Source organism: Marmota marmota, unplaced genomic scaffold, assembly GCF_001458135.2.
Source record: "Marmota marmota marmota unplaced genomic scaffold, marMar, whole genome shotgun sequence".
Classification (NCBI taxonomy): Eukaryota; Metazoa; Chordata; class Mammalia; order Rodentia; family Sciuridae; genus Marmota; species Marmota marmota.
Genome location: NW_025999968.1, coordinates 39,781,169 through 39,805,669, shown reverse-complemented (window position 1 = coordinate 39,805,669; position 24,501 = coordinate 39,781,169). Strand labels below are relative to the sequence as shown.

Below are 24,501 nucleotides of genomic sequence, written 5' to 3'. Positions count from 1 at the left end.
TGTTCTGTGCCTTAAAAAACAAAGGAAAAAGCAGAAGGAACATTTTACCTCAATGTATTTTAACTAAATATTTAGCAAAAAAAGAGAAACAATAAGAATTTCAAGTTTTCCTTTAAAAAGTCAACTTTAATTTATTAATCATACCCTCCCATAGGTCACATGCCAAAATCGACATATAAAAAGCCTAAAATTTGTTAGTGGTAACTAATTGAAAATAAATAAAATACCTTTTAACTATCACAGTCACTATACATATGATTTTTCTAATCAAGAATTCGACCTGTGGTAATTTTGATATGACATTTGACTTACATGCCTTATACCTTTACATAAAGCAGAAATGTTCTTTTGGACACTTTAATGTTTAAGTCTTTACTAGAGGTCTAAAATAAAGTCAAATATTACAGTACTTCAGATTCTTCAGTAGTCCTTCTATTTATACCACTGTAATCCCATCAGTCTTGTAAGTGTACTTGAACTACAAAAAGAAAAAAAGAGACACATCTATTAAGAGTTTGGATATTTTTTTCCAAAAGTAAGTTTTTAAAAACTAAGATCAGCGATACTTTTCCCATCACCCTCATCTTTAAATTTTTAGTATTAAATTAGTTGACTTAATTATGAAAGCCACGCATTGGATGGCCTTAGCAATTCCAAAAATTCCTGTTGTCATTTTTTTTTAATTTGTTTAAGTATAGAATACAGAAAAGGACAAAAATCGTAAAGGTGTAGCTGAATTTTGTGAAAATATGAAATCAATTTTGACGGAATTTAACTTTATGAGGAAACATTTTCAAACTGTAGAGACTTTTCTAGTCCTAATTTTGTTCTCTGTTAAGCAATAAGCATCTTATATTTCTAAACCATAATATCTACTTTTTTTCCCCTGAAATTTTTTCCTAGTAATTGGCATCACAGAGTTTTAAAATAAAAAACAAGTTTAGCTATCATTTATCTCACTGTTTTCTTTTAGGTCCTACAGAGTTTTAGGGTGATAATGAGAGATTTTGGTAGACAATTATTGGAAAGTTTCAAGTATTTTTATTACAAGATTTGGCCAGTATAATTTATTAGTCTGCTTACGTTGTAGGTATAAGTTCCTTGGGAAAATTGGAAGCATAATGGCCAGTATAGGAATGAAAGGGTTTTTTTTGTTTGTTTGTTTTGACACACACTTCATAAACCATACTATTTCTTCCACATCAGTACAAACTTTAAATTGCTTCATTGGTGCAGACAACTAAATGACAACCTCTTAAGAGAAAATGCTAATTCCGAGTTTGACTTCATCTTAGGTTACTACCTGTTGAACATTTTGCCTTTTATTATCTGTCTATCCTTCACCTTATTCTAAAATTTTATTAAAATCAAAATAATATAGAAAACCTTCATCAATATAACTTTTCCAGTCTGTTATTAATGAAAGAAATCATCACTTTCTCAGCTTTTGGATCTTAATTCTAGTAAACCTGGGGTATAAAAGTTTACCAGACATCCTCCTCACCACCACCACCCCTGTTTTTTATTTGCAGTACTAGGGATTGAAGCACTCTACCACTGTGCTTCATCCCATCTCAGACTGACCTGGATTCTGATACACTCCTGCCTCAGACCCCCATCTGAGTAGATGGGATTACAAGTATGTGCCATTGCACAATCTCCCCATCTCTTTTTAAATTATACAGAATAGTGCACCAAAACCCTTTTTAATGGAAATTAGGACTTGGAGTTCATGTTTCTAACCCCTTCACACAATTCCAGGACTGCTCTAAATGAAGACATGGCTGCATAATTACAGCTTTAAAATATTTTCAGGCTATTTCAAGCAGGAGTGGTTGTGACTGAATGCTAAAGATAATTTGTTTTAATTCCCCGTTTTATATTTGTAGGCATAACTTCGAAACTCTTAAATTTTAAAGGTTAAAATTGGACATGGATGTTTGAAAAGTACAAATTCTTTTGGTAAGTTCTAGTGCCTTAATACTAAAGTATTTATTGCTTTTTTTAGCATAATATTTATCTTACCTTTTCAGTAAAATATGATTTATAAGCTAAAAGAAAGCATTTATGTTGAATTCTACTAGGCCATCATGTTTTGATAATTTCTTACTTGATTAAAAAACACACGGACCCCATACATTTTACCTGGCAGAGTAGCCATTCTATTCATTTTACCAATAGTAAACTGTAAACTTGTTTTTATTACTATGTGCCAAAATTTTGTTCAATCCTCATAATAACTACCATTATTTTCCTGGTTCAGCTAAGGCCTCCTAGAAAAGTTAAAAATGCCAAAGATGATAGAAAGCTAAGTAACAATTCCTGATTTAGAAACAAGCTGGGTTTTTTTAAAAAGCCAGTGCTCCTGCCTTGGCATCATATTGTTTATTATCTACAAAATTTATCAACTCTTGAAACTTGTGGGACTGTTTAATATCAGATCAATATTTCATCCAGAGGAATGAGAAGTTATACTCCATTTGTGTACAATGTCAAAATGCATTCTACTATCATGCACAACTAGTTAGAACAAATTTAAAAATAAGGTTCATCATATTTGGGAAAAAAAAGAAAAAAGGACTAATACAAAGGCTATATTGAATGAGAATATGAGACACAAAAGTGTCCATATTACTAATAACAGATCCTTATTACAAAACACTCTGGTATTTCTGGAAAGGGACTAATAAGTTGATAACAATTTTATTAACTTAAAACCATAAATCAGTGGACAAGAATTGAAATAAGAAAGCCAACTCTATAAATGATTCATCAAGGGAACTAGTAATTCCTAGAGATCTAGTAATTTTTGTAATATCCAAATTTATCAATCTTTAACTTATTTTTTTAAGTTATCAAGTATTTTGTGATTTAACATTGTGCAGTTTCATCCTGCTTATATTCCAGTGGGTGAAACAATAACACTGAAGTTCTTAGGGAAACACAATATCTCTACATTACAGATGGCATACATGGTATTGACATATTGTTCTGGCAAGTTGTCACACAAGCACAAGGAATAGGAAAGGCTCATGCAATTCCAGTTTAAAATGTGTACACTTTATCAATGCAGAAACCATTACCTTCCCAATTTCATAGCTTTAGGCCATCTTCCAGGATTCTTTCATGTGTAATTTTTAAAATAACATAAGGACCCAAAATGGAAACACAGCTGGACATTGTGGCACATGCCTGTAGTCCTAGCTGCTTGGGAGTCTGAGATGGAAAGATCACTTGAGCTGGAGAGTTTGAGATCAACCTGGGTAACAGCAAGACTCCCATCTCAAAAAAAAAAGGAAACACACTTAACCCTTCGGAAAAAGCATTAGGATTTGTAGCAGATACATCATTGCAATAGAGTGATTTGGGATTTATTTCTAAAGCACACAATCAGCACAAATAAAAGTATTGAATTCCTTTCTTTCTACTCTCAAAAAAGGAATATCTAGCTGGGCATAGTGGCACACACCTGTAATCCCAGTGACTTGGGAGCCTGAGGCAGGAGGATCACAAGTTCAAAGCCAGTTTTAGCAACTTAGCAATACCATAATTTTGTGAAATCCTGTCTCAATTTTTTTTTTTTTTTAAAAAGGGAGGTTGGTGATATGGTTCAGTGGTTAAGCATTTCTGGGTTCAATACCTGATACAAAATAAAAGGACTATCTAGCTACAGAAAGGACTTTCATATGAATTGGAAACATAATCAATTTAGCCATAGCATGGCAAAAAAAAAATTACCATGTTTTTATGTGTAAAATATAAAAAATTTGTAAAATATAAATCTACAAGCTTAAAGTTATTTCAACCTATGTTAAAGTTTTAATATATTATTTCTGGACATAATTTTAGTGTTCTGGCCAATAAATATATCCTCTTCACTAGAAATTAAATACAAGTTAAAATAGAGTTGGTAATCAGAATAATACCCTTCATTTAAGAATACCCATTGTTGGGGCTAGGGATATAGCTCAATTAGTCGAATGTTTGCCTTGCATGCACAAGGTCCTGGGTTCAATCACCAGCACCACACACACAAAAAATAATACACATTGTTTAAACATAATACATTGTGTACATGTATTGGAACACTACATGGTTTCCCACAAGTATGCACACTTCTATGTTTTTATCTATCAGTTAAAAATAAATTTAATTGAAAAATAATAATCTCATTGTTGGCGAGCATATGTGAATAAGTATTCTTTTAGTGTTAGTGGAGATTTAAAGGTATATAAACTTTTTGAAGGAAGTATATGCTTTAACCAAGCAACTGTACTTCTAGAAACTTGCCTATGGAAGTACTCAAATAAGAGGGCCGGTAAATATGTTTATTGAAAAAAATTTTTGGATGGCAAAAATAAGTAACCACCAAGATAAGAACAATTAAATAAAATATGCACATGTATTCAGAAATACTGTGGAAAATACCATGTAGCCATGGAAAAAGGAGAATATAACAATATATAAGGACTTAGAACAAAATATTGCAAGTGGGACAATGAAAATGCTATGTCTAGAGTGATGTCTATATACTATCAGAAGAAAAAATATCAAGTTTACAGTAGTTAATGTCTCAGGCAGGGCAAAGGGGACAAGTGCAGATAATTTTATTTTTCTACTTTACATTTTAATCTTTAGATTCTTATAATGAGCATTATTACTATGTAACTAGAGAAGACAAAGACATTTTTTGAAATGCTTAATACAAGTTCAGTGCATTTTATTTTTAGAAAATGCAAACACAACATCACTGAGTAGCCTATGGAAATACTTTCACAAAGATACAAAAATTGGCATGCAAGAATGTTTTATGGGGCTGGGGCTGGGGCTAAGAGATAGAGCGCTTGTCTCACCTGTGTGAGGCACTGAGGTCGATCCTCAGCACCACATAAAAATAAATAAATAAAATAAAGGTATTGTGTCCATCTACAACTAAAATATATATATATATNATATATATATATATATATATATATATATATATATTTTTTTTGTGATTAACTTTTTAATCCAATGGTACAACAGTACACAGTTTCCCTTCATTAGTATTTTGCCTAAAACATACAGTAATGGCATCATCTGACCCTAAAAAATATTTTTAAAAGAATGTTTTATTGCAGCATTTGTGACAATAAAAGATTATAACTCATTCATACTATGTAAGAGAATGAATCAATAAAAGAATGCTTTGTGTCTACTGAAGTGAAAAGATGTCCACGATATTTTATGTGAGAGGTGAAACTAGGTGCAAAAGAGGAGGGTAATAATAGTTATAAATTTATTGTAGAATGAAATGATTAATGTAAAACTGCAGTACAGTAAGTATTAAATGCTGCATGAATTTTATTATGTTTACAGAAGGGGTGAAAATGAGTATGATAAGGCTAGTAATAGAATCCACCTACATTTATCACAGGCTAATGTTACCATTATGGTTCATCTGTGTACATACAAATAAAAAGCATTTTATCTAGTGAATTAAGTACTGCTAAGTGCTTTTCATTTTATGGTAAACCTTTGTATATTAATCTTTACAGATGAGGAAATTAAATATTCAAATAACTTGCCCCTCATGCTCTAACCCAGCATTGGTATTTCAGGACATTGGCTTTTAGAAGCTAGGTAGAGGGTTGCGAATACAGTTCTTTCATTGTTAGTAATGATTACAACTTAAACTGTTAATAATAGTGAATGATCATTATTTTTGTCATTTAGAAAGCAATAAAATAGATACTATTTTGGTATTTTCTTGGTTTAGACCAGATTTCAATGAAAAGAAAAATTACCCATAAAAATTACAAACCACAAGAGGGCATCAGATATTGTTTTCCAACTTCAAAGCTAATTGTTGGAATAGTAAATTATATCAACATGAAAAACATTAGTGGTGATACTCTGAAGCACTGTGTTTTCAATAGTTTTAGGATGCTGTAGTTATTATATATCATAAATGTTTCTTTATTATTTTTTCTATTAAAAAATACACAGAAGCACAAAGGAAAAAAGTAAAAATTACCTATCATCCCTTCAGAAAATGTAGCTACTATGAATATTTTAAAGAACAAAGGAGCGTTTACTTCTATATGATCTTGCACTGTGTGTTATGCTATGAAAAATATTAATTTTATGGTTATAATTTGAAAATATGGAATATTTTTATATAACTGATTTCTTTCTTAAATTTGAGTTTTCATAGTATTCATATATATGTGCCTTAATTTATTTAGTCAATCTTTACCAGTAGACACTAAGCTATAGATCTCTTTTGAAAAAGTCTTTTCATCAAGTATCTCAGTATATGCCATCTGGGGTGAATGGGGATTATTCCTTTAAGGTCCAGAAATGAATGGACAAGTTGATCTCATAACAACTGCAAAATTTTTTCAATTTACTCATAGAAAATATATGTATAATACATTTATTAGAGTCAAATTAATATGTAAAGCTGTAAAATTCAACAGAAAAAATAGCCAGTGTGATTGTTTGATTAAATTCAATGGGAAGCAAACATTGTTTTGCAGCAATATAAATCATCCATCAAACACTTCTAGAGAAGAGGTAGTAATAAAATATAATGATCAAAAATGAAAGGGTAGCTGAGGATGTAGCTCAGTGCACTTGCCTAGCATGTGCAAGGCCCTGGGTTTGATTCCTGGCACTGCAAAAAAATAAAAAGAAACTACTAAGTGAAACCTATTTCATGTTTCTTTTGTCTGGTTAATTGCAACCTGTAATTCTTTCTGCTAAAGAGTGTAAGAGAGGGGCTGGGGCTATGGCTCAGCAGTAGAGTGCTCACCTAGCACGTGTGAGACCCTGGGTTCAATCCTCAGCCACATAAAAATAAATAAATAAAGTATTGTGTCCAACTACAACTAAAAAATAAATATTAAAAAAAGATGGCAAGAGATTAAGAAAATTTCATTATGATAATCAAATCTTTCTATAAAAATTCTGATAGACTGCATTGCTGAATTTTTGCTTGCTGTGTATAAATGTATTCCTGATGTTTACAATTTTTTTGTATCTTTAAAAATAACTACACCTGTCTAGGCTGGCATATTAGTAAAGCTGCCATTAGGTGAAAAAAGCACAAATATTTAGGACATAAGGTGAATAAAAGGGTGGGGATGTAGCTCAGTAATATAGCACTCCTAGGTTCAATCCCTCTGATAAAAGTGAGTGCCCAGTGATAAGATAGATTGTATTTTAAAATTTGATATTGGTAACTAAAAAAGATTATTTAGCTGAAAATACCATATCTAGAGAAAAACATACATAAGTTAAAATGCAGGATGTGACAAAGATTTGCCATGCAGGTTTACACTACAGTCCCTCTTCCCTGACACAATCAGGCAATTAAAAAAAAAATGTAGATGGGGATCCATTAGATACAACAAATTCCTTAAATATTTTAAATGTTTAAACACATCAATATAATTTTAGTCACCAATTTTTGTTCTACAGATGCTCCTTATGATCATGTTACATGCTGATGAACCCATCATAAGTTCAAATTATCAAGATTTTGAAAAGGCATTTAATATACTGAACCTACTCAACACCATAGCTTACCAACATAGTATATTATAAAGCATCATTTTGAGACCCCAAGGCTGACTAACAGCTGTGGCTCACTGCCACTGCCCTCCATTGCCAGGGTATCATATTGCATATTGCTAGCCCAGGGGGCAGAAAAACATTTTAATTCAAAATATAGTTTCTGCTGAATACTTATCAATTTTTGTGGGGTTTTTTTTTTTGGTTTTTTTTTTTTTTTTTTTTTGCCTATCACTTTATGATGACACCATCATAAAGGATGCACCATCATAAAGTTCAAAAGTCCTAAGACAGACCACCATAAATCAGTGGCTTGCTGTAAAGAATGTTTTGGGTCTGGGCATATAGCTTAGAAGTACAATGCTTGCCTAGTATGTGTACAAGGCCTAGTACTTCAAGTAAAGGGGGGGTGGGGGGAGGGTCTGTTGTTAGAAGTTTATCTGTTTTTTTCTGTACTCTCCATCCATAACATGGATCCTCACTTGAAGTTTGGTTTCTTTTAGGTAGAGTGAAAATTTAATATACTTTTAAGGCAATATGACAGCACAATCATGTTCCCCCACCCCCAGTGCTGGAACCAAACCTAAGACCTTAAAGCACTCTTACCACTGAGCTATAGACAGCCCCATTCCCAGAATCAGAATTTTATTTTTCCTTAGATATGTTGTCTTCATCATATTTAGCATAGTTGATATGTACTATTTACTTATATTATGTAATTATAACAAGTATAACAATCACAAGCAACTGGTACCAAAACAAAGGTTACTTTCGTTATATACACCCCACTGAGGCCACCACGGATATCAGAAGAGTTGGGTTCCTAACACTCGATGTGTCCAGGGTAGCAATGACCATGTTTCAAATAGGGGACAGTAGGCACCAGTTATGGGGGTCAGCTGACCTTCCAAAAGCCTTCTCTCTGGCTGGTTTTGGCAAAGGGAACTGTGAGAGGAATGAAGAAACCTTACACTATTCCATTCTTTCCTATCAGTTTTCATAGGGACTAGTGCCAAGAACTCAAGGTTCCTAGGAAAATAGTAGACTAGAAATCAGGAGACACAGATTCTGTTTCTAACTATGTGACCTTGGGAAATCAAAACTTTCCTGGATCTTGTTTTTTTTTTTTTTTTTCATAAAATGATATTGAACTAGAACAGTATTATATAGTAGTTTTTGTTACTGTATCATTCTTAGTGATTTCAACTTCTCTGTATCTTGTTTGAAAAACAAACCTGCCTCTAAAATGCCATCTTTCATCAAGTAAGCATTTTCTTTCCAAAGCATTTGTTCCTACTCTAGCTTTGTCATCTTGGGAGCAGGAATTTTAATTTTTACATTTGCAAGTCCTTCATGGCAAAATCTGAGAGTCTGCAAGATAATGATCAAGGTAATGAAAGGATGACACAACATGTACATTAACCTCTGCCACAGTACTCTGTTCTCTTAAAAGATTATCTTCACATCCCTATTACGGACCAAAACAAGTAAGATAAAAGCTAAAGCTTCATCTTTAATAAGAATCACCACATATTAATGGCAAACACCAGCCAAGTGCTGTGCTGGGCACATTATCGTATATATATTCATGAACAGCTAGTTACTTATCTTCTCAATGGCTGAGCCAGGATCCACATTTCCTGATCCCTACCTCTTAACACTTATATTTACTGCTTCTAACTGAATCCTTTGTAAGTCACAGGCAAGCATAAACCTTTCCCTTCCAAGTTGATTGCATTTAAAAAACAAAAAAGCCAGGAATAAGGCCAGGTGCAGTGGCACACATGTGTAATCCCAGCAGCTCAGGAGGCTGAGGCAGGAGGATTGCGAGTTCAAAGCCAGCCTCAGCAAAAGGGAGGCATTCAGCAACTCAGCGAGACCCTGTCTCTTAATAAAATACAAAGTAGGTCTGGTGATGTGGCTCAGTGGTCAAGTACCCTGAGTTCAATCCCAGTACTGTAATCCCCACCCCCCAAAAAAGCAAGGAATATGAATTTCTCATTGCAAGCCTTGAAAAACTCCAACTTGTAGCATGATGAAGCCCTTTCTAGCACAGCAAAAACACAACAAACAAGTTAAGATCTAGGTGAAATGCTACACCTAAAAGCAGCCCTAATTTCCTTGGAATCCATTGCAGGGTTTTTTAACAGATGAGACAAGATCTTAATGTCTTTTTGGTTGCTTCTGTAAATTGTTCTCAAAGAAAGGATCCAAAAAGGATTCTCATGAAATAATTGGGGGTAGTTCTGAATTTTTAAAACAATTTTCTTTTGAGCAAATGGGAATGGAAGAGATAACTTTATTTCTTCATTAACATCTGAGTATTTTAACATTAAAATAGTCTTACTTTAATTCTGTGGAGCCGAATGAATTTTAAACTGTGTGTCAGCATACCAAATCATCTGTGGTTACTTTGGAGAAGACACTGTATTTTAAATATTGCTTTGGTACCAAAGTAGATGTTGTGTGAACACATAAAATGTCCCCTCCTAGTCAGATTAAAAGACTGGTGAATGTTGGGAGATAGTAGTTTTCAAACAGTTTACTGTTTTTTACTCAGTTTACTGGTTTTAACTGTATCACACTCTGTCCTCCCAGAATTGTAGGGTCATTCTTCTGTTCCCTAGAAATGTTCTTATTGTTGACAGTTCTAGGACTATGTGAGAGGAAAGATGTCCTACTTAGCAATATTAGAAGAGCACAGTGCCAGCAGCCAACATTCAACTTGGAATAGTGTATGACAGCTGACCTAACACACGTGACCTAGATGCATCTTCTTTTTAAGTGTAAGAAAATTTATTTTCTTCATTAGTTTAGTACTGATTCCATAAAATTGTTTTAGGTGAAAACTCCTACAGCTTGGAAAAACAACAACAACAAAAAAAAAACGATGAATGAATAAGAGACACTGCGATGTGTTGGGGATAATGTGACAGTAACTTAATAAGTACATAGAACAAAGCTGTTAGAATTATCAACAAAGTTTACTGAGAATCTATTATATATTGAATATTTAGGTGTAAAGATGTCTCCACCTTTGAGAAGTCTGACATCTGCTCAGAGAATTGAGAACCTCAGTTTCCTTGAGGGTACAAGGAGGGAGAAGTCAGATTGAATCAGAACAATATGGAGGTAGCTTCTTCGGTAGTGGGATTTAGGGAAGAATTAGGATTGTGTGGTCAAGAAAGGGCAAAACCATAAACAGCAAAGTAGAAATAACAACCTGAGGGGGAAAAAATTAAAACTCCTCCAAGTTAGCAGAATAATCATACAAAAGAAAAATGGGCAAAGGATACCAAACCAGTTCTCCAAAATAGAAATACTGTTCAGACAAAGGAAAAATTGATCAAGTGAACAAATACATAGAATTTTAGACCACAAAATCATTATCTCCTGGGATCAGGAAAGATCAGAAATTTGGGTAGAGTATTGATAAAGATTGGAGATAAGCACTCTCATCCACTAAGACCATAAGTTTCTACCATACTTTACGAGAGTATTTTTACAATCAAAATACTGTACTTATTACCTCTCCTTTCAGGCATTTATCTTAAGATGTTTTTATATATATGTAAAATGATAGATTTCTTTTTTTTTAAAGAGAGAGAAAGAGGGAGAGAGAGAGTTTTTTTTTAATATTTATTTTTTAGTTTTCGGCGGACACAACATCTTTATTTGTATGTGGTGCTGAGGATTGAATGCAGCGCTGCGGGCATGCCAGGCAAGCACACTACCGCTTGAGCCATATCCCCAGCCCGACATATTTCTTTCTAAAGAAAAAATAAATAAATAAACACAGGTATGTGCAAGTGTTAGGGCAGAGTAAGTATGAGAGTGGAGTCAGTTATAAAAGTGAAAAGCCAGGATAAGGTTGGGACTCTAGGAACGAAACCCAGGAGCACCCTACCACTGAGCTATGTTTCCACTCCTTTTAATTTTTTTTTTTTTTAATTTTGAGGCAGGGTCTCCCTAAGTTGTCCAGGCTGGCTTGAACTTGCAGGCCTCCCTTAGCCTCTCAAATAGCTGTGAGTATAAGTATACACCACTGCACCCAGCAAAGGTTTGGACTTTAAAATAGAAGTTAGGTAGAAAAGCTTTTGAGCAAGAGAGTGCACATAATGTTTCAAGAAAATAAACCTGGAAGCAACAGTTTTAATCAGCTTTCATCTAGGAGAACTTATGTCAAATAGTCATCTATTTGCTTCTATAACCAGGTGGGTTCTAATTTCTAAAGTGGTCCATGGCCACTTCATGTCTTCCTGAAGTCACATGCTTCCAAATTCTCCATAAACAGTAGAAAATGAGTAGGAAAGTTTGTTACTATTTATAAAATAGAAGGAATGAAACAAATCATGCCTTTATACACTTTTATCGAGCACTTACTCTTTGCCAGCAAAATGTACCATGCCCTGAATAGGCCAAGCCTAATGAATTTATGATCCAAATCTTACCAGCATTCTCAAGACCATTCCACTGGAACTTGTCTGTCATGAGTGATTTCATTCTCAAAATAGTTTCTTTTCAGTTCTCTTGTGCCCTGGGTACTCACTTGGGTTCTCATCTCACTCTACACACTCATTCTTGATTATTTAATCCTTCTTATGGATTTAACCTGTGTCTTTAACTTTAAAAACCATAATTTTTCACCTAACACCTTTAAAAAAAAAGAAACAAAAAGCCCAAAAGATAAATGTTGATAAAAATATGGAAATTAATGGAACCCTTGTACACTTTTGGAAATGTAAATTGATGTAGCCATTATGGAAAACAGATCGGAGGTTCCTCAAAAAGGTAAAAATAGAACTATCATATGATCCAGAAATCCCACTTCTGGATATTTTTCCAAAAAGAAAATGAAATCAAAATCTCAAAGAGATATTTCCACTCCTTGTTCACTGCAGAATTATTCACAAGAGCAAAGATGTGGAAACAATCAAAATGTTAATACACTGGATAAAGAAAATGTAGTATATGCATACAAAGCAGCATTATTTGGCCTTAAAAAAGAAATGTCCTTCATATGTGACAACATGAATAAACCTGGAGGACATTATTCTAAGAAATCAGTCACAGAAGGACAAATATTATGTAATGCCATTTGTATCAATTATATAAAAAAGTCACACATACACACAAATTGTAAAATCATGGTTGCTGAGAGCTGGGGAGAAGGAGAAATCAAGAGTTGTTATTCTACAAGTAAAATATTTCAGTTATATATAAAAGACAATTAAGTTCTAGATAACAGCTGTACAACACTTCCTATAATTAACAATAGTATATTGAACACTTAAAATGTTGTTACTACAGTGACTTCATGTCAAGTGTTACCATAACTGGGATGGGGAGGAGTGGGGCAAAGAAAAAAAAAGAGCCAGACTTCACTTTTCTCCTTACCAGGTTCCTTCAATTGTGGTGTACAGATCATTGCATCAATAAAAATGTAGCTTGTCTAATTGTCTGGCATGTTTCAAAAGCATGGTCCCCAACATAGCAAGGTACAGAGGTAGGCTTTTAGGCAGTGATGAGAGTTATAACCTTATCAGTGGATTAATCTGTTTGAAGGATTAATAGTTGGGACTATTGTGTGGTAACTACAAGTAGACTGGGCATGGCTGAAAGCTGCAGGTCACTGGGGGTATCCCTTTGGAGATTAGATCTCATCCCTGGCTACTGGTTCTCTCTCTGCTTCATTTTTTTTTTTTTTAATGCCATGAGCTGAGCAGCTTTCCTCTTTCACAGCCATTTGCCATGATGTTCTGCCTCAGGCCCTCAATGGGGTTGGCTGACCATGGACTGAAACTCTAAAATCATGAGCCCAAAATAAACTTTCCTATTCTACATTGCTCATCAGGTATTTTGGTCTCAGTGATGAAAAGCTAACATAATGTTAATGGGAAAAATCATATATACATATGCATATATGTATAAATCATATACTCCAGTGTCTCCACCTACATACTCTAATATAAACTCCTCAAACTCAATATGTTCCTTAGCTTAACTTTCACACATTAGAAGAATCATAGCTCTAATTTCTTTGGTTCAAGTCTGTGATTCACCTGCCAACTATCATCTTCCCTAGATTCTAACATTTTACATTTTACATGTTGCAAGGTTATAACAGGACTCTTTCTACTTTAAAATTTACTAATCCTATCTTTCCCACCTCAATTCTCTACTCAATTGCTCCAACCAAAAACCTAATATCCCTTCATCCTTCATGAGCAATCCATTCACGTTAACTTTTTAACATTTAATAAATGTTCAGGACAAACTCAAAAACAATGTGTCTGTGTGTGTGTGTGTGTGTGTGTGTGTGTGTACAGAACATTCCCAGAAGGATAAAATACGATTGATCATACTTTTCACAATATATTCATACTTTTGAATTTGTGTTCTGTGAATAGATAACCTATTAATTAAATTTAAAAAACAATTTTGTTATGCCTTTTGAAGGGCAAGTAGTAACAGAAGCTGAAAACATGAGTGGGGAGGGTAACTTACATTCCATTCTATACTTTGTGCATTATTACCTTTTTGAAATACTAAAAAACTATAGAAAAATATTTAAATCTATATTAAACCTATGAATAACTTTAAAAACTTCTTGAAAGCTGTCCTTCCCTGAATAAGTTTCACCATGTCAGCAAGACTCATAAAAAGAAGTTCCTAACCATCCTTTGTCACTTGACAAGCAGATGTGAGGTTTAAAAAGTGTATTATAGTCATCCATACTTGAAATATAAGCAGGATACTCCTAGAGTGAGAAGGAGACAATTTAAGGTCATGATGTAACTTCTGGTGTTGATATTTTTTTAAAAAATATTTTTTTAGTTGTTGCTAGACCTTTATTTTATTTATTTATATGTGGTGCTGAGAATCGAACCCAGTGCCTCACACATGCCAGGCAAGTGCGCTACTGCTGAGCCCCAGCCCTAGCCCTGGTGTTGGTATTTTTATTATATCACTGAAAATTAAACAAACAGAAAACCCTCTGGGTATGTGTTCCACACCAACTTTCACTATTTTTAGTCCCTCTTCATAATTTGTATTCAATTACTGTTGAGTTGAATTGTCCCCACCATCCTAAGTTCCCATATTGAAGTCTTAATCTCCCCAGTAACTGAAAATATGATCTTATTTGAAAATAAATTTGTTTGTTACTGATACAACTTGTTAAGATCAAGTCATTAAGGTGAGTCCTAATCCAACACAACTAGTGTCCTTAAAAGGGGGAAAATTTGGACAACTTTCATAGAAGGAAGACAGTGTGAAAAGAAACAAGCCATCTACAAGCAATAGATCCTTCCCTCACAGTCCCTTGGAAGTTACCAACCCTGCTTGATTCTGGACTTCTAGCCTCCAGAACTGTAAGACACATTCAATTTCTGTATCTAAGCCACAAAGTTTGTGGCAATTTCTTATGGTAGCCCTAGCAAATTAATACAATTACACATAGAAATGACCTGTAAATGAACAGTCATTTCATATAATTTGCCATTTTAAAAGACTTGAAAATAACTGATACAATACTGTTGTTTTTGAAAACTAAAAATCTTCTAAGAAATGGTGTTTTAGGATATCTAAGCAGGTTTCCCTAATTTCTGATACCAAAAAATATTACTCTACAAAAAATTAGGCAACAGTGTGTTTTTTTCAGACATACTACAAATATAGTCAGATATGTTTGCAAGAAATAAAAATATTTTGCCATTAGTGACTGAGCTTGGAAATCAGTTATCTGAATTTCTTAGATCAGTCAGAGGTTCCCAAAGTTGCAGATATTGAAATAATCTGGCAGAGAAGAGTTATCACTGACTTCTCCCCAGACCTACTCAGTTGTAATATCTAAGGAAGTCTTTAGAACTGTAAGATACTTCTCCAGATTTTGTAGTAATGAATCCTATTTTAGTGACAGCTCCTATTCAATCAGGTCACCCCATTCTATATTTGGGCAAGTTCACCTTTTAAGCCAAGTATAACGTTTTCCCCCTATGTGTATTTACTCACCCTTTTTTCTCATGAAATCGCCTTTTAGAGACCAGGTCAGGCATTTTGCTGACCCTATGACACCTAACTTAATAAATGAATGCCTATCCCTAAGTGTTCATTTCCTTATTAAATATCCATTCAACATTAACTATGCAATTTGCAAGTCATATGGTCAGGCATTGGGGGCTGAGGTACATAAACCACCTTCAGACTCCTGAGAGGTATATTAAGCATGTGGAACAATTAGAATGCCAAAGACTTTTTGTGCAATAGAAGACTTCATTGGCAATGAAGAGGGCCCAGAAGTTCCCCTGCTTTAGCTGTGTGCTCAAGAAGCAGAGGTGTGAATCAGGAAAAATGGCTCAAAAGAGTGTTTGAATTTAAAAGTTGCAGGGCAAATATGCAGTGGGCAAGAAAAAAAGAAAAGGATGCTGCCTGGTTGAAGAAGTTGCATGTTCACAGAAATAAACTATAGCCCCTTAGCTATTGAGTACGACTATTACCCAGTTCTATGTGGAGGTATGGAGAAAATAAACCATAGAGAAATATAATGAACTGTGAGAAGCATTTTGTGTCATGTTAAAATGATCTTGTCTTTAATATGATCATGTTTACCTTTTAATACAATCTATCCACTAGGACTGGGAAGAATGGCTGAGGACAAGCCAAGATCATAACAGCTTCTAATACATTGTTTGGAATTGACAAACTCCATAATTTCCTGTATTTTTCTCACCTCTCCCATTCACCATTACAGTTAGAATTTTCATAGCTCAGCAATAACGAAGAAACTGATCAAGAACTTAGTCCTTGTTTTACCTAGACTGAATATTTAATTCTCAGCTTTTCATTAGCTTTAGAGATTCTTCTTTTAATAACCATGATCAAGAACATAATATCTTCTCTTTCTGTGGTTACCTAGGGCGGCAACTCTTTTCCCCCCATAAATAATTAATAAAACTAAAATTTTTAATAACTTAAAAAATAATTTAAAATTTAAAAATATAATTTAAAAATAATTTTAAAAAAATATCTAACAGTAAAGTGCATTTGATTTATACATCAGAAGCTTAGTTTCGAGGACTAGTTTCCTTATCTTTTCATGGCTGTCATGATTGCATCTTAAAAATTCCATTTAATTATGTATGCCTCTGACATACACTATAATGACAAATTACTTCTTATTCAATGTCATCTCAATTTAATCAGCTTTGCTATTTGTTACTTAATGAACCAGAAATATGATCTGGTATAGAGCTACGAGACTTTTAACTATGATCTAAATTAATGGAATTAAATTATACTCAGTAATTTCACTTAGCATATTTTATTATATAATCTTGATTCTTTTAAGTCTCTGTCATTCACATTTCAGCTATCAGGAATAAATACAAAGAATTTTCCTTATTACACTAATTCTGTCTCTTTACAATTTTCTAATGTCCTGTGTGGTTTGGTAAATACCCTTGTGATATAGATATTTTTATCTATGTTTTAAACACTGAGAAACTGAAGTAAAGCAACTAGTAATAAGCCATTTTCAAACACTTCTAAGTCCTGTGCTTTTCATTTCTTAATCCCAGAGTAGAAAAATTTCACATTAGTGAAAGCCACTGGCTCTCAAATGGAAGTGATTTGCCTACACTGGGGGCACATTTTGACAATGTTTGGGGGCACTTTTCATTACCACAATTATAGGAGTAGGAACTAGGGTGCTACTAGCATCTAGTGGGTAGAAGCCTGAGGTGCTGCTAAATATCCTACAATTTACATTACAAATAGTTCTCTACAACAACAAAAAAAATATCTAGCCAAAAATGTTGGTAGTGCTGAGGCTGAGAAAACCTCATATGAACAAAGCCTTCCTGAAGATGTCTTCTTACAGAAGCATTATTAATATTCCATCCTGGGTTGTCCTGAAATCAGTGTTTAAAGTCAATCAGAATAGCTTAATTTAAACTACAATGAGATGTTGCTATGGTCTGAATGTTTTAGTTATCCCTAAAACTCTTATGTTGAAATCTTAATACTCAATGTGATAGTATTAAGAGATAAGGGCTTTGGGAAAAATCAAGTCACAAGGGTTCCACCTTTTTAAATTAACATCCTTACATAAGAGACTTGAACCTTCTGAGGACACAGGAAGTGGTGCCATTTTTGAAGGAGTGAGCCAAGCCCCCACCTGACACTTAATCTATGCATGTCTTCCTTTATGATATCATGTATCCCAGCCTCCAGAACTACGAGCAGTAAATTTCTGTTCTTCAGTCAGGCAACGCAGCACAAGCCTGTAGTTCCAGCACCAGCTAGACTGTGGCAGGAGTATTACTTGAGCCCACAAGTTTGAGACCAGCTTGGGCTACACAGTGAAATCCCATCTCAAAAATGGAAAAAAAATTATGTTATAAATTACCCAGTCCAAGAGATTTTGTTCAATTATGCATTTAATACATAAATGTGTGCTTATTTTTAATTCAGCTGAAAAACTGAATTTATATTATAAATTCTGAAATGACATAACTTTGGAGGGTCCATCTCAAATATATACCATCATATAAAGACACAGGGGTGAGAAAATAAATATGTATATTTGACACATATTCACTGATATATGGTTGTTACAATCTTTATTCTTCCTGTTTAAAGGATACATGGGGGCCGGGGAAAGGAAACCTCCATGTAGAAAAGCAGGAAAAAAAAAAATAACATATTGAAGCTTTAGTACACATTTTGAAAAAGGCATAATAAAGCCACACCACAAGGCAGAGAACTGCTTTCTTGGTTTTATTTCAAAAGTACACAAGGTCACAAAACTATAAGAGCAAGTTCTTGGTTTTTTAAACAAGTTTTGTTCTTACAAATTTCAAAATCTGCACCATTGGATATGTAAGCCAGAAATTTTAAATACAAAATCTGCAACTGATATTACCAATGCTCTATTTTGCAAATGTGAAGTGTCAAAATAGTTCTCAGTAGTACAAGTGTATTTACCATTAAAATTCACAGTTAGGGACAAGAATAAGTGCATCAGTGAATTGTGGTTCTCTTAATACTTGTGTTGTTAAAACAAGCTGGCAGGAAGCAGAGCTCACTCTTCTTTGATGGAACCTTTAGAGTCCATGATGAAAACTAAACCCAACTTATAATCGATGTCTTCTTAAATTACAAAATAGGATATGTATTTTGTAAAATTGGATTTTAATTAATAATAGACCAATGTTAATATCCATAAGATAAATGATCAGCCTTCCCTTAAGAGAAATAAACAGAACCACAATTCACAGAATTTATTTATCGTTCTTCCCTGCTTCTTCTATAACAATTATGAAAGGAGTTTGTGCTCAGTTATAGACTATTTTAGTATTGAAGCAGGCAAATAAGTATGAAATCCTATTGCAGAATATGTTGCCTTTATTACTAGAATATCCAAAGGCATTTGAAATATTAAAACTTGCCCAGAACATTTATACTAGTGAACACGGAAATGTTATAAAGATATATATATATACATATATATATATAATATATAATGTCACAAGCCACTGAAAATCTAAAATTGTGCCAACATTTTCTACAAACTACTCCATATGTGACACACCAAAGCATTAACCACAAAAAATATGGACTTTTCCTGTTTACACTAGAATAAGGCATCTGAAAGCCCTAAACACTGTTGAAATGAGAATTAGAAAAAAACTATAAACATTCACATGTAACTTCAAACTTACATGCTGCACACACACAAAAAGAGACTGAGAAGTTATTTTAATAAGCCACATATTACAGAATTTGATAGCCAAGTTCATGCAATGAGTTTTTCTTATATTTAATCAAAATGTTTACTTGCCCCTTTACTTGATCCAAATTTCCAGGACCCATTCTAAAATTTTTAAAATTATCTAACAGAAATCAGATATTTCTTTGTATCTGTAATCTATATGGATTTTTAAGTTTTCAATTAACTTCCCCCTATGATACACTCAGGCTGTGTTTCTACTGTAACAAATCCTTGGCAGACAGCTTAAATATAAAGAAAATTTGCCCACAATAACTGGTGAATATAATCAATGAGACTTTTTTTAGGTGGGGAGGCTTTCTAACACTGGTCAATAATAATAAGAATACCTATAAACTACTCCATATTCAAAACACAGAACCATATTAATCCACAATATCGTTTCTCTTCAAATTATCCAATGTAACTTATTTAAAAGATGGTACTAAAGTCTCTCAGGAATAAAGTGGAATCAAACAGTTTTGCTTTGAAGATGCAGTGTTGTCCTTGACTGATATTACTATGCTCTAGTTGAAATAGTTTAATAATTTTTTTTATTGAACTATTTGATCACATGAGTAGTAATTCTAGAATAAATAGTTGATATCTGGTTCAATTAAAATTTAACAGTGAGAATTATTTGGGAAATTACTAGTACTATCTGACCTTTAGATCAAGTGAAATTTACAATAAAAGTAAATAAAGAAAATATTAAGCCTAAAACTGAGCTGGGTCCTCTAAACCTAATCATACCTGAAAGGTTTGTTCAGGTTACACAAGTGATTTTTCACAAGCTTGTTTTTTGGATTACAGTTGCTATGGATCTAAACTAAACTACTTTTTGGAAGAGATTCTGATTTACTTACAGTTAAATCCAATACAGAGTTTAACATAAGGAAAACCTTACACAGGTATACTCTCCATAATAATTTCTACTTTGATTAATAGCATAATTTTCACTATATGAAAATCAGAAATAGGACAGGCCAAAAATCTTTTGTTATTAAAGTCTGTGTTCTGTTTTAGTCTCCTAATATCTTTAAAAAACAAGCCAAACATCTAGCATTCAAAAATAGTTACTGTTTCAAAATCAGAAACACAGTCAAAGAGTATTGGGGATATTAAAGTTTTTAAATTTTTATGAAGAACACAATTATTGAAGTTACTTTGAAAAAGAAAAGAAAGGAAGAGTCAAGATTCAAAGAATGAGGGTAGAAAGGTGTCACAGTGATGTGTTTTCAGAAACAGTACCTTCACCTCTAAGCACCTTTCAGGTAGGTGATAGCTAGCTCATAGGCACCAGATCATAATAGAAATCAAATTACCCAAAAAGGCACAGATGAAGATGTTAACACAAGTATAAAAAGCAACTTTATGTAAGGTTAAAAATCTACTTAAAATGTTTCCAAATATGTAAAACTGTACACTAATCCATTATGCAGACATTCAGCTTAAGTTTACCATTAAAAAGTATACACAACACTCTTCCTAATTGTGAATACATGCCAACATTAATTCATAATGTAGCATTTACCACCACAGCACCCAAAGAGATTAACAGAAACCAACTCCCTACTAAAATCTAGGGAAAAGGCTTTAGAGCTAATGAAATAATTTATTACAGACCTTATATACTATAAAACTGTTGGCTCATTCTACTATATGCACATTCCCTCACAATCTTAAGGGAAATACAATAAATCCACTTTCTTCTACTTAAACATTATTGAACACATTTGGCAGGCAGGAGTACTCCCTTTACTCCATTTTCTTTTCTTTTAAGAATAAATTGCTTTCACAAAACTTAAGACTCAAATTTTTTCAAAGCTCAACTTGATTTGCTGAAACTACACGATGACATGTTTGGCCACACAACAGCAACTGTACATCCTCCAAAGTCTGCAGTACAGAATTGATGGAGGATCTTTATTTGTGTAAAATGTATTGAATTTCTGAGTCTATGATGAAAATACCCTCCAGGAATTGCATTCAAGAAGATAAGTATATATAATATGCATCCCAAAACAAAAAATACACCAAAACAAACGAAACAGCACTTAAAATTTAGTATCAATAATTAGGGAATTTTCATTTATAACTGTCAAATAATAAATGAATTACAACATTATCTTATTAGAAAAATATCACCTAAAGTGGAGAGCCAGTTTTTAGTTGGACAATGTGAAATACATCTGGATCTGGTCACCACATGCAGATGGCCATAGGCCTCAACGCATCAGACCATTCAACACTTAAAATCTGCCCCTACTATTAGACCAATGGTGCCAACTCTATATGTAGCTGAAGCAAATGTTCTAACTGAATCTGTTGATGCTTCTGTTCTTGAGCATACAAGAGAGGTTATGATGGCCCTGTTGCCTATAGCAGTCTATCAATTAAAAACCATTTCCTACCCAAGGCTTATGAATAGCTTAGCAGTAAAACTAGTTATTTCTAAAATACTGTAGTGTTTTCCATTATTGGAGATATTCCAAACATCTTTAGCGTTTTCAAAGAGGCTAGAAAAACAAGTATAAACATACATGAGTATTTTTGCCATGGGTATTTCTTTACTAATTTGGGAGACATTGTTGAGTCATAAATAAATGAGACAAACATCTTTAAAATAATGGTAGAAATTATAAATTACCACTTTCAGATGATTCAAGTATCAATCTAGTATGCATGTATGTTTACAAATTTCTTCACCTGTGATTTAATATTCAAAGTGCTTATATATTAATACTCAGATACCTTTGAAATCAACCTCTTTAAAAAAATCCACCTTTTCCAGATGATGAATTTGTCTTTACTAACTATATTAACTTTATTGTTTCAATATAACCAAACAAAACTTTGTGAAGCATATTTCTTACAGTTTCTGGTTAACTTTTTTTTTTTTTTTGAGGCTGGTAACAAAATTTAGACTAGAATAGGTTTTAATATATCAAGAGAAGAAAAGAAACACTGAGAACAAAGAAGAGAGGTAAGAGGCTCTATACTATAGACCCGTCCTTGCTCTGTGCTGGAATCATCACAGGAACCGCTCCCATTCGACTTAGATTAGGGGCAGCTACCTTAGCAGGTGGAAGAGTCGGACTCTGAGGAGTACGTTCAAAGTCTTCGCTTGGTACTTGATTATACTGAGTCTTGGAATATCCTTCCATGTTGGAAGGAGACATGGATCCCAGGGATGAATGATTGCTGCCAATGTAGCTTCTGGCAGTAGATGTTCGGCTCTTTGGAGGAGGCACATCTTCCCTGGAAAGCAGAGTCCACAATGCAAGTTAAATAAACAAGTTTTTAAAAATCTACTGTTGAGTAAGATATGAATCATGCGGAAGGGCCTCTATTTAAATACAAATATATAAAATTTGTGTCACACACAGACACACAGACACACACACACAAAAACATAACAAGGTATAATGTCATGAACTGTGTATTTGAGCCTAACTGATCCGCTTTATTGATTAAAGAGTGTATAACTTCACAACATGAAATGTGATTTCTACACAAATGTGTATGCTTTTATAAGGCTCTATTTATTAAATCTTGAGTAGCTCCATATTCTAGTTTCTATGATGAAGCGGATCTAATTATAGTGATATAATACTTTCTAAAAGTATTAACACCACAGATATAAATTTTATCCCCTAAAAAAAGGAAAGGGAGGGAAAAAAACCTTTTGGCTATGAAAGTTGTCTATCTGAAAACCTTGCAGATCTAAATCTGTAAAACCTGGGAATTGAGATTTAAGAATTTTCATATCAACTACCAACAAAGGACATACATCTGAGTAACTTTCAGTGTACTTTAAAAGTATAAGTGCTCAAACCCCACCCCAGACCTACCAAATGCAACTTTAAGGGTGTTAAATTATGTCCTGTATTATTATTTTTTAAGTTTCTATAATCCAATATGTTATCTACTGGTTAGAAAAATAAAATTATACTACCAACAGTTCAACAAACTATCCATATCACTTTATATAATTAGGTCAAACCTCAACTTCTGCTCCATTTCTTAAAACTTCATTCCTGCCATCTTATTGTGAAAAGGCAGGCAAGGTAGTCTTGATATTTTGCAGTAGTTCTCAAAATGGGGTACAAGAAAATCTGGGCAGAGAATAATGAAATATGGTTGGGCCAGTGTATTTGAAATTCAAAGTAAATGCTCTGAAATGTGTTATGGGAGGAGCCAACACTTTCACTCAATTTTCAGAAAGAAATAGCATGCTGCAGATGCTTAAGAGAACTAATTCTTCAGAGATACAGGTGATATAAATCTGTCAGGCCCCTCTTTTCATTTAATTACCTGATATCATGGTGAACTTCCTTTTCATATTTTTCTTCTCTGCGCTTTTTACGACAGCAAAAGACGATGAGACTAATGAGCACGAGCGCAAGCAAAATTCCTATGATAGCTCCTGCAATTGTTCCAGCTCTATTTGAAGCTAGAATGAGATGTTAATAAGAATACTTAAAAAAAATCTATTGATATGGAAAATGGGATATATACTAATTGATTGATTTTGTTGCATATATTAACTTTTAAGAGACAAATTACTTAGCTATTTGTGATCCAGCAGGAAAAATCTATTAAAAGACTTTTCTTCTGAACTGTATATTTCCATCATAAAAATGGTAAAACCAGACTAAAATAATATTCAAAATTATCTTTGTTGGCATATAAGAATGTTCTAACTGGGCATGCTGGTGCAAACCTGTAATCTCAACTATTTTGGAGGCTGGAGGATCACAAGTTCACGGCCATCCATAAAACTTGGCAAGACTGTCTCGAAATAAAAAAATAAGCTTGGCTGGGAATGTGGCTCTTCTTAACATTATTAAAAAGATGCAGGTTTTATCAATAAAATGTACTTTCCCTCTCCATGGGCTAGAAAAGGTAATAACCCAGCCAAAGTGTGTTCTGATCAAAGTTGGCATCCCCATGCCCTCAATACACCCTTGCTGACAACTAAAGAAGAATGTAAAAAAATAACAAAACAGAAAGATACTTACGAGGGACAACATCTAGGCGAAGCAGGCACTGATCAGAGCCCACTCTGTTTTTGACTGTACAGCTGTATGTCCCAGAGTACTCAGAAGTGGCATTTTTTACAGATATAACAGGTGAAGTCATTTCTATGGTAGAGTGGGGGGGGGGGGGGG

The 24,501-nt window shown here is 33.6% G+C and overlaps 1 protein-coding gene across 2 annotated transcripts in view; it reads right to left on the bottom strand.

The window, feature by feature from the left end:
* Positions 1–105: 105 nt before the first annotated feature.
* The window catches only part of Cxadr (CXADR Ig-like cell adhesion molecule), a 62,717-nt gene continuing 38,321 nt past the window's right edge, over positions 106–24,501 (bottom strand). Inside the window, exons 5-8 of one of the 2 annotated variants that reach the window (XM_015478654.2) lie at positions 24,352–24,474; positions 23,645–23,783; positions 22,405–22,588; positions 106–478 (exon numbers count right to left, since the gene is read on the bottom strand). In XM_015478654.2, the coding sequence (XP_015334140.1) occupies positions 437–478; positions 22,405–22,588; positions 23,645–23,783; positions 24,352–24,474 (488 nt within the window). In that variant the 3' untranslated portion in view covers positions 106–436. Of the gene's footprint in view, positions 479–18,320; positions 22,589–23,644; positions 23,784–24,351; positions 24,475–24,501 lie in introns of those variants that run through there. The other variant, XM_015478652.2, reaches the window with a different exon arrangement.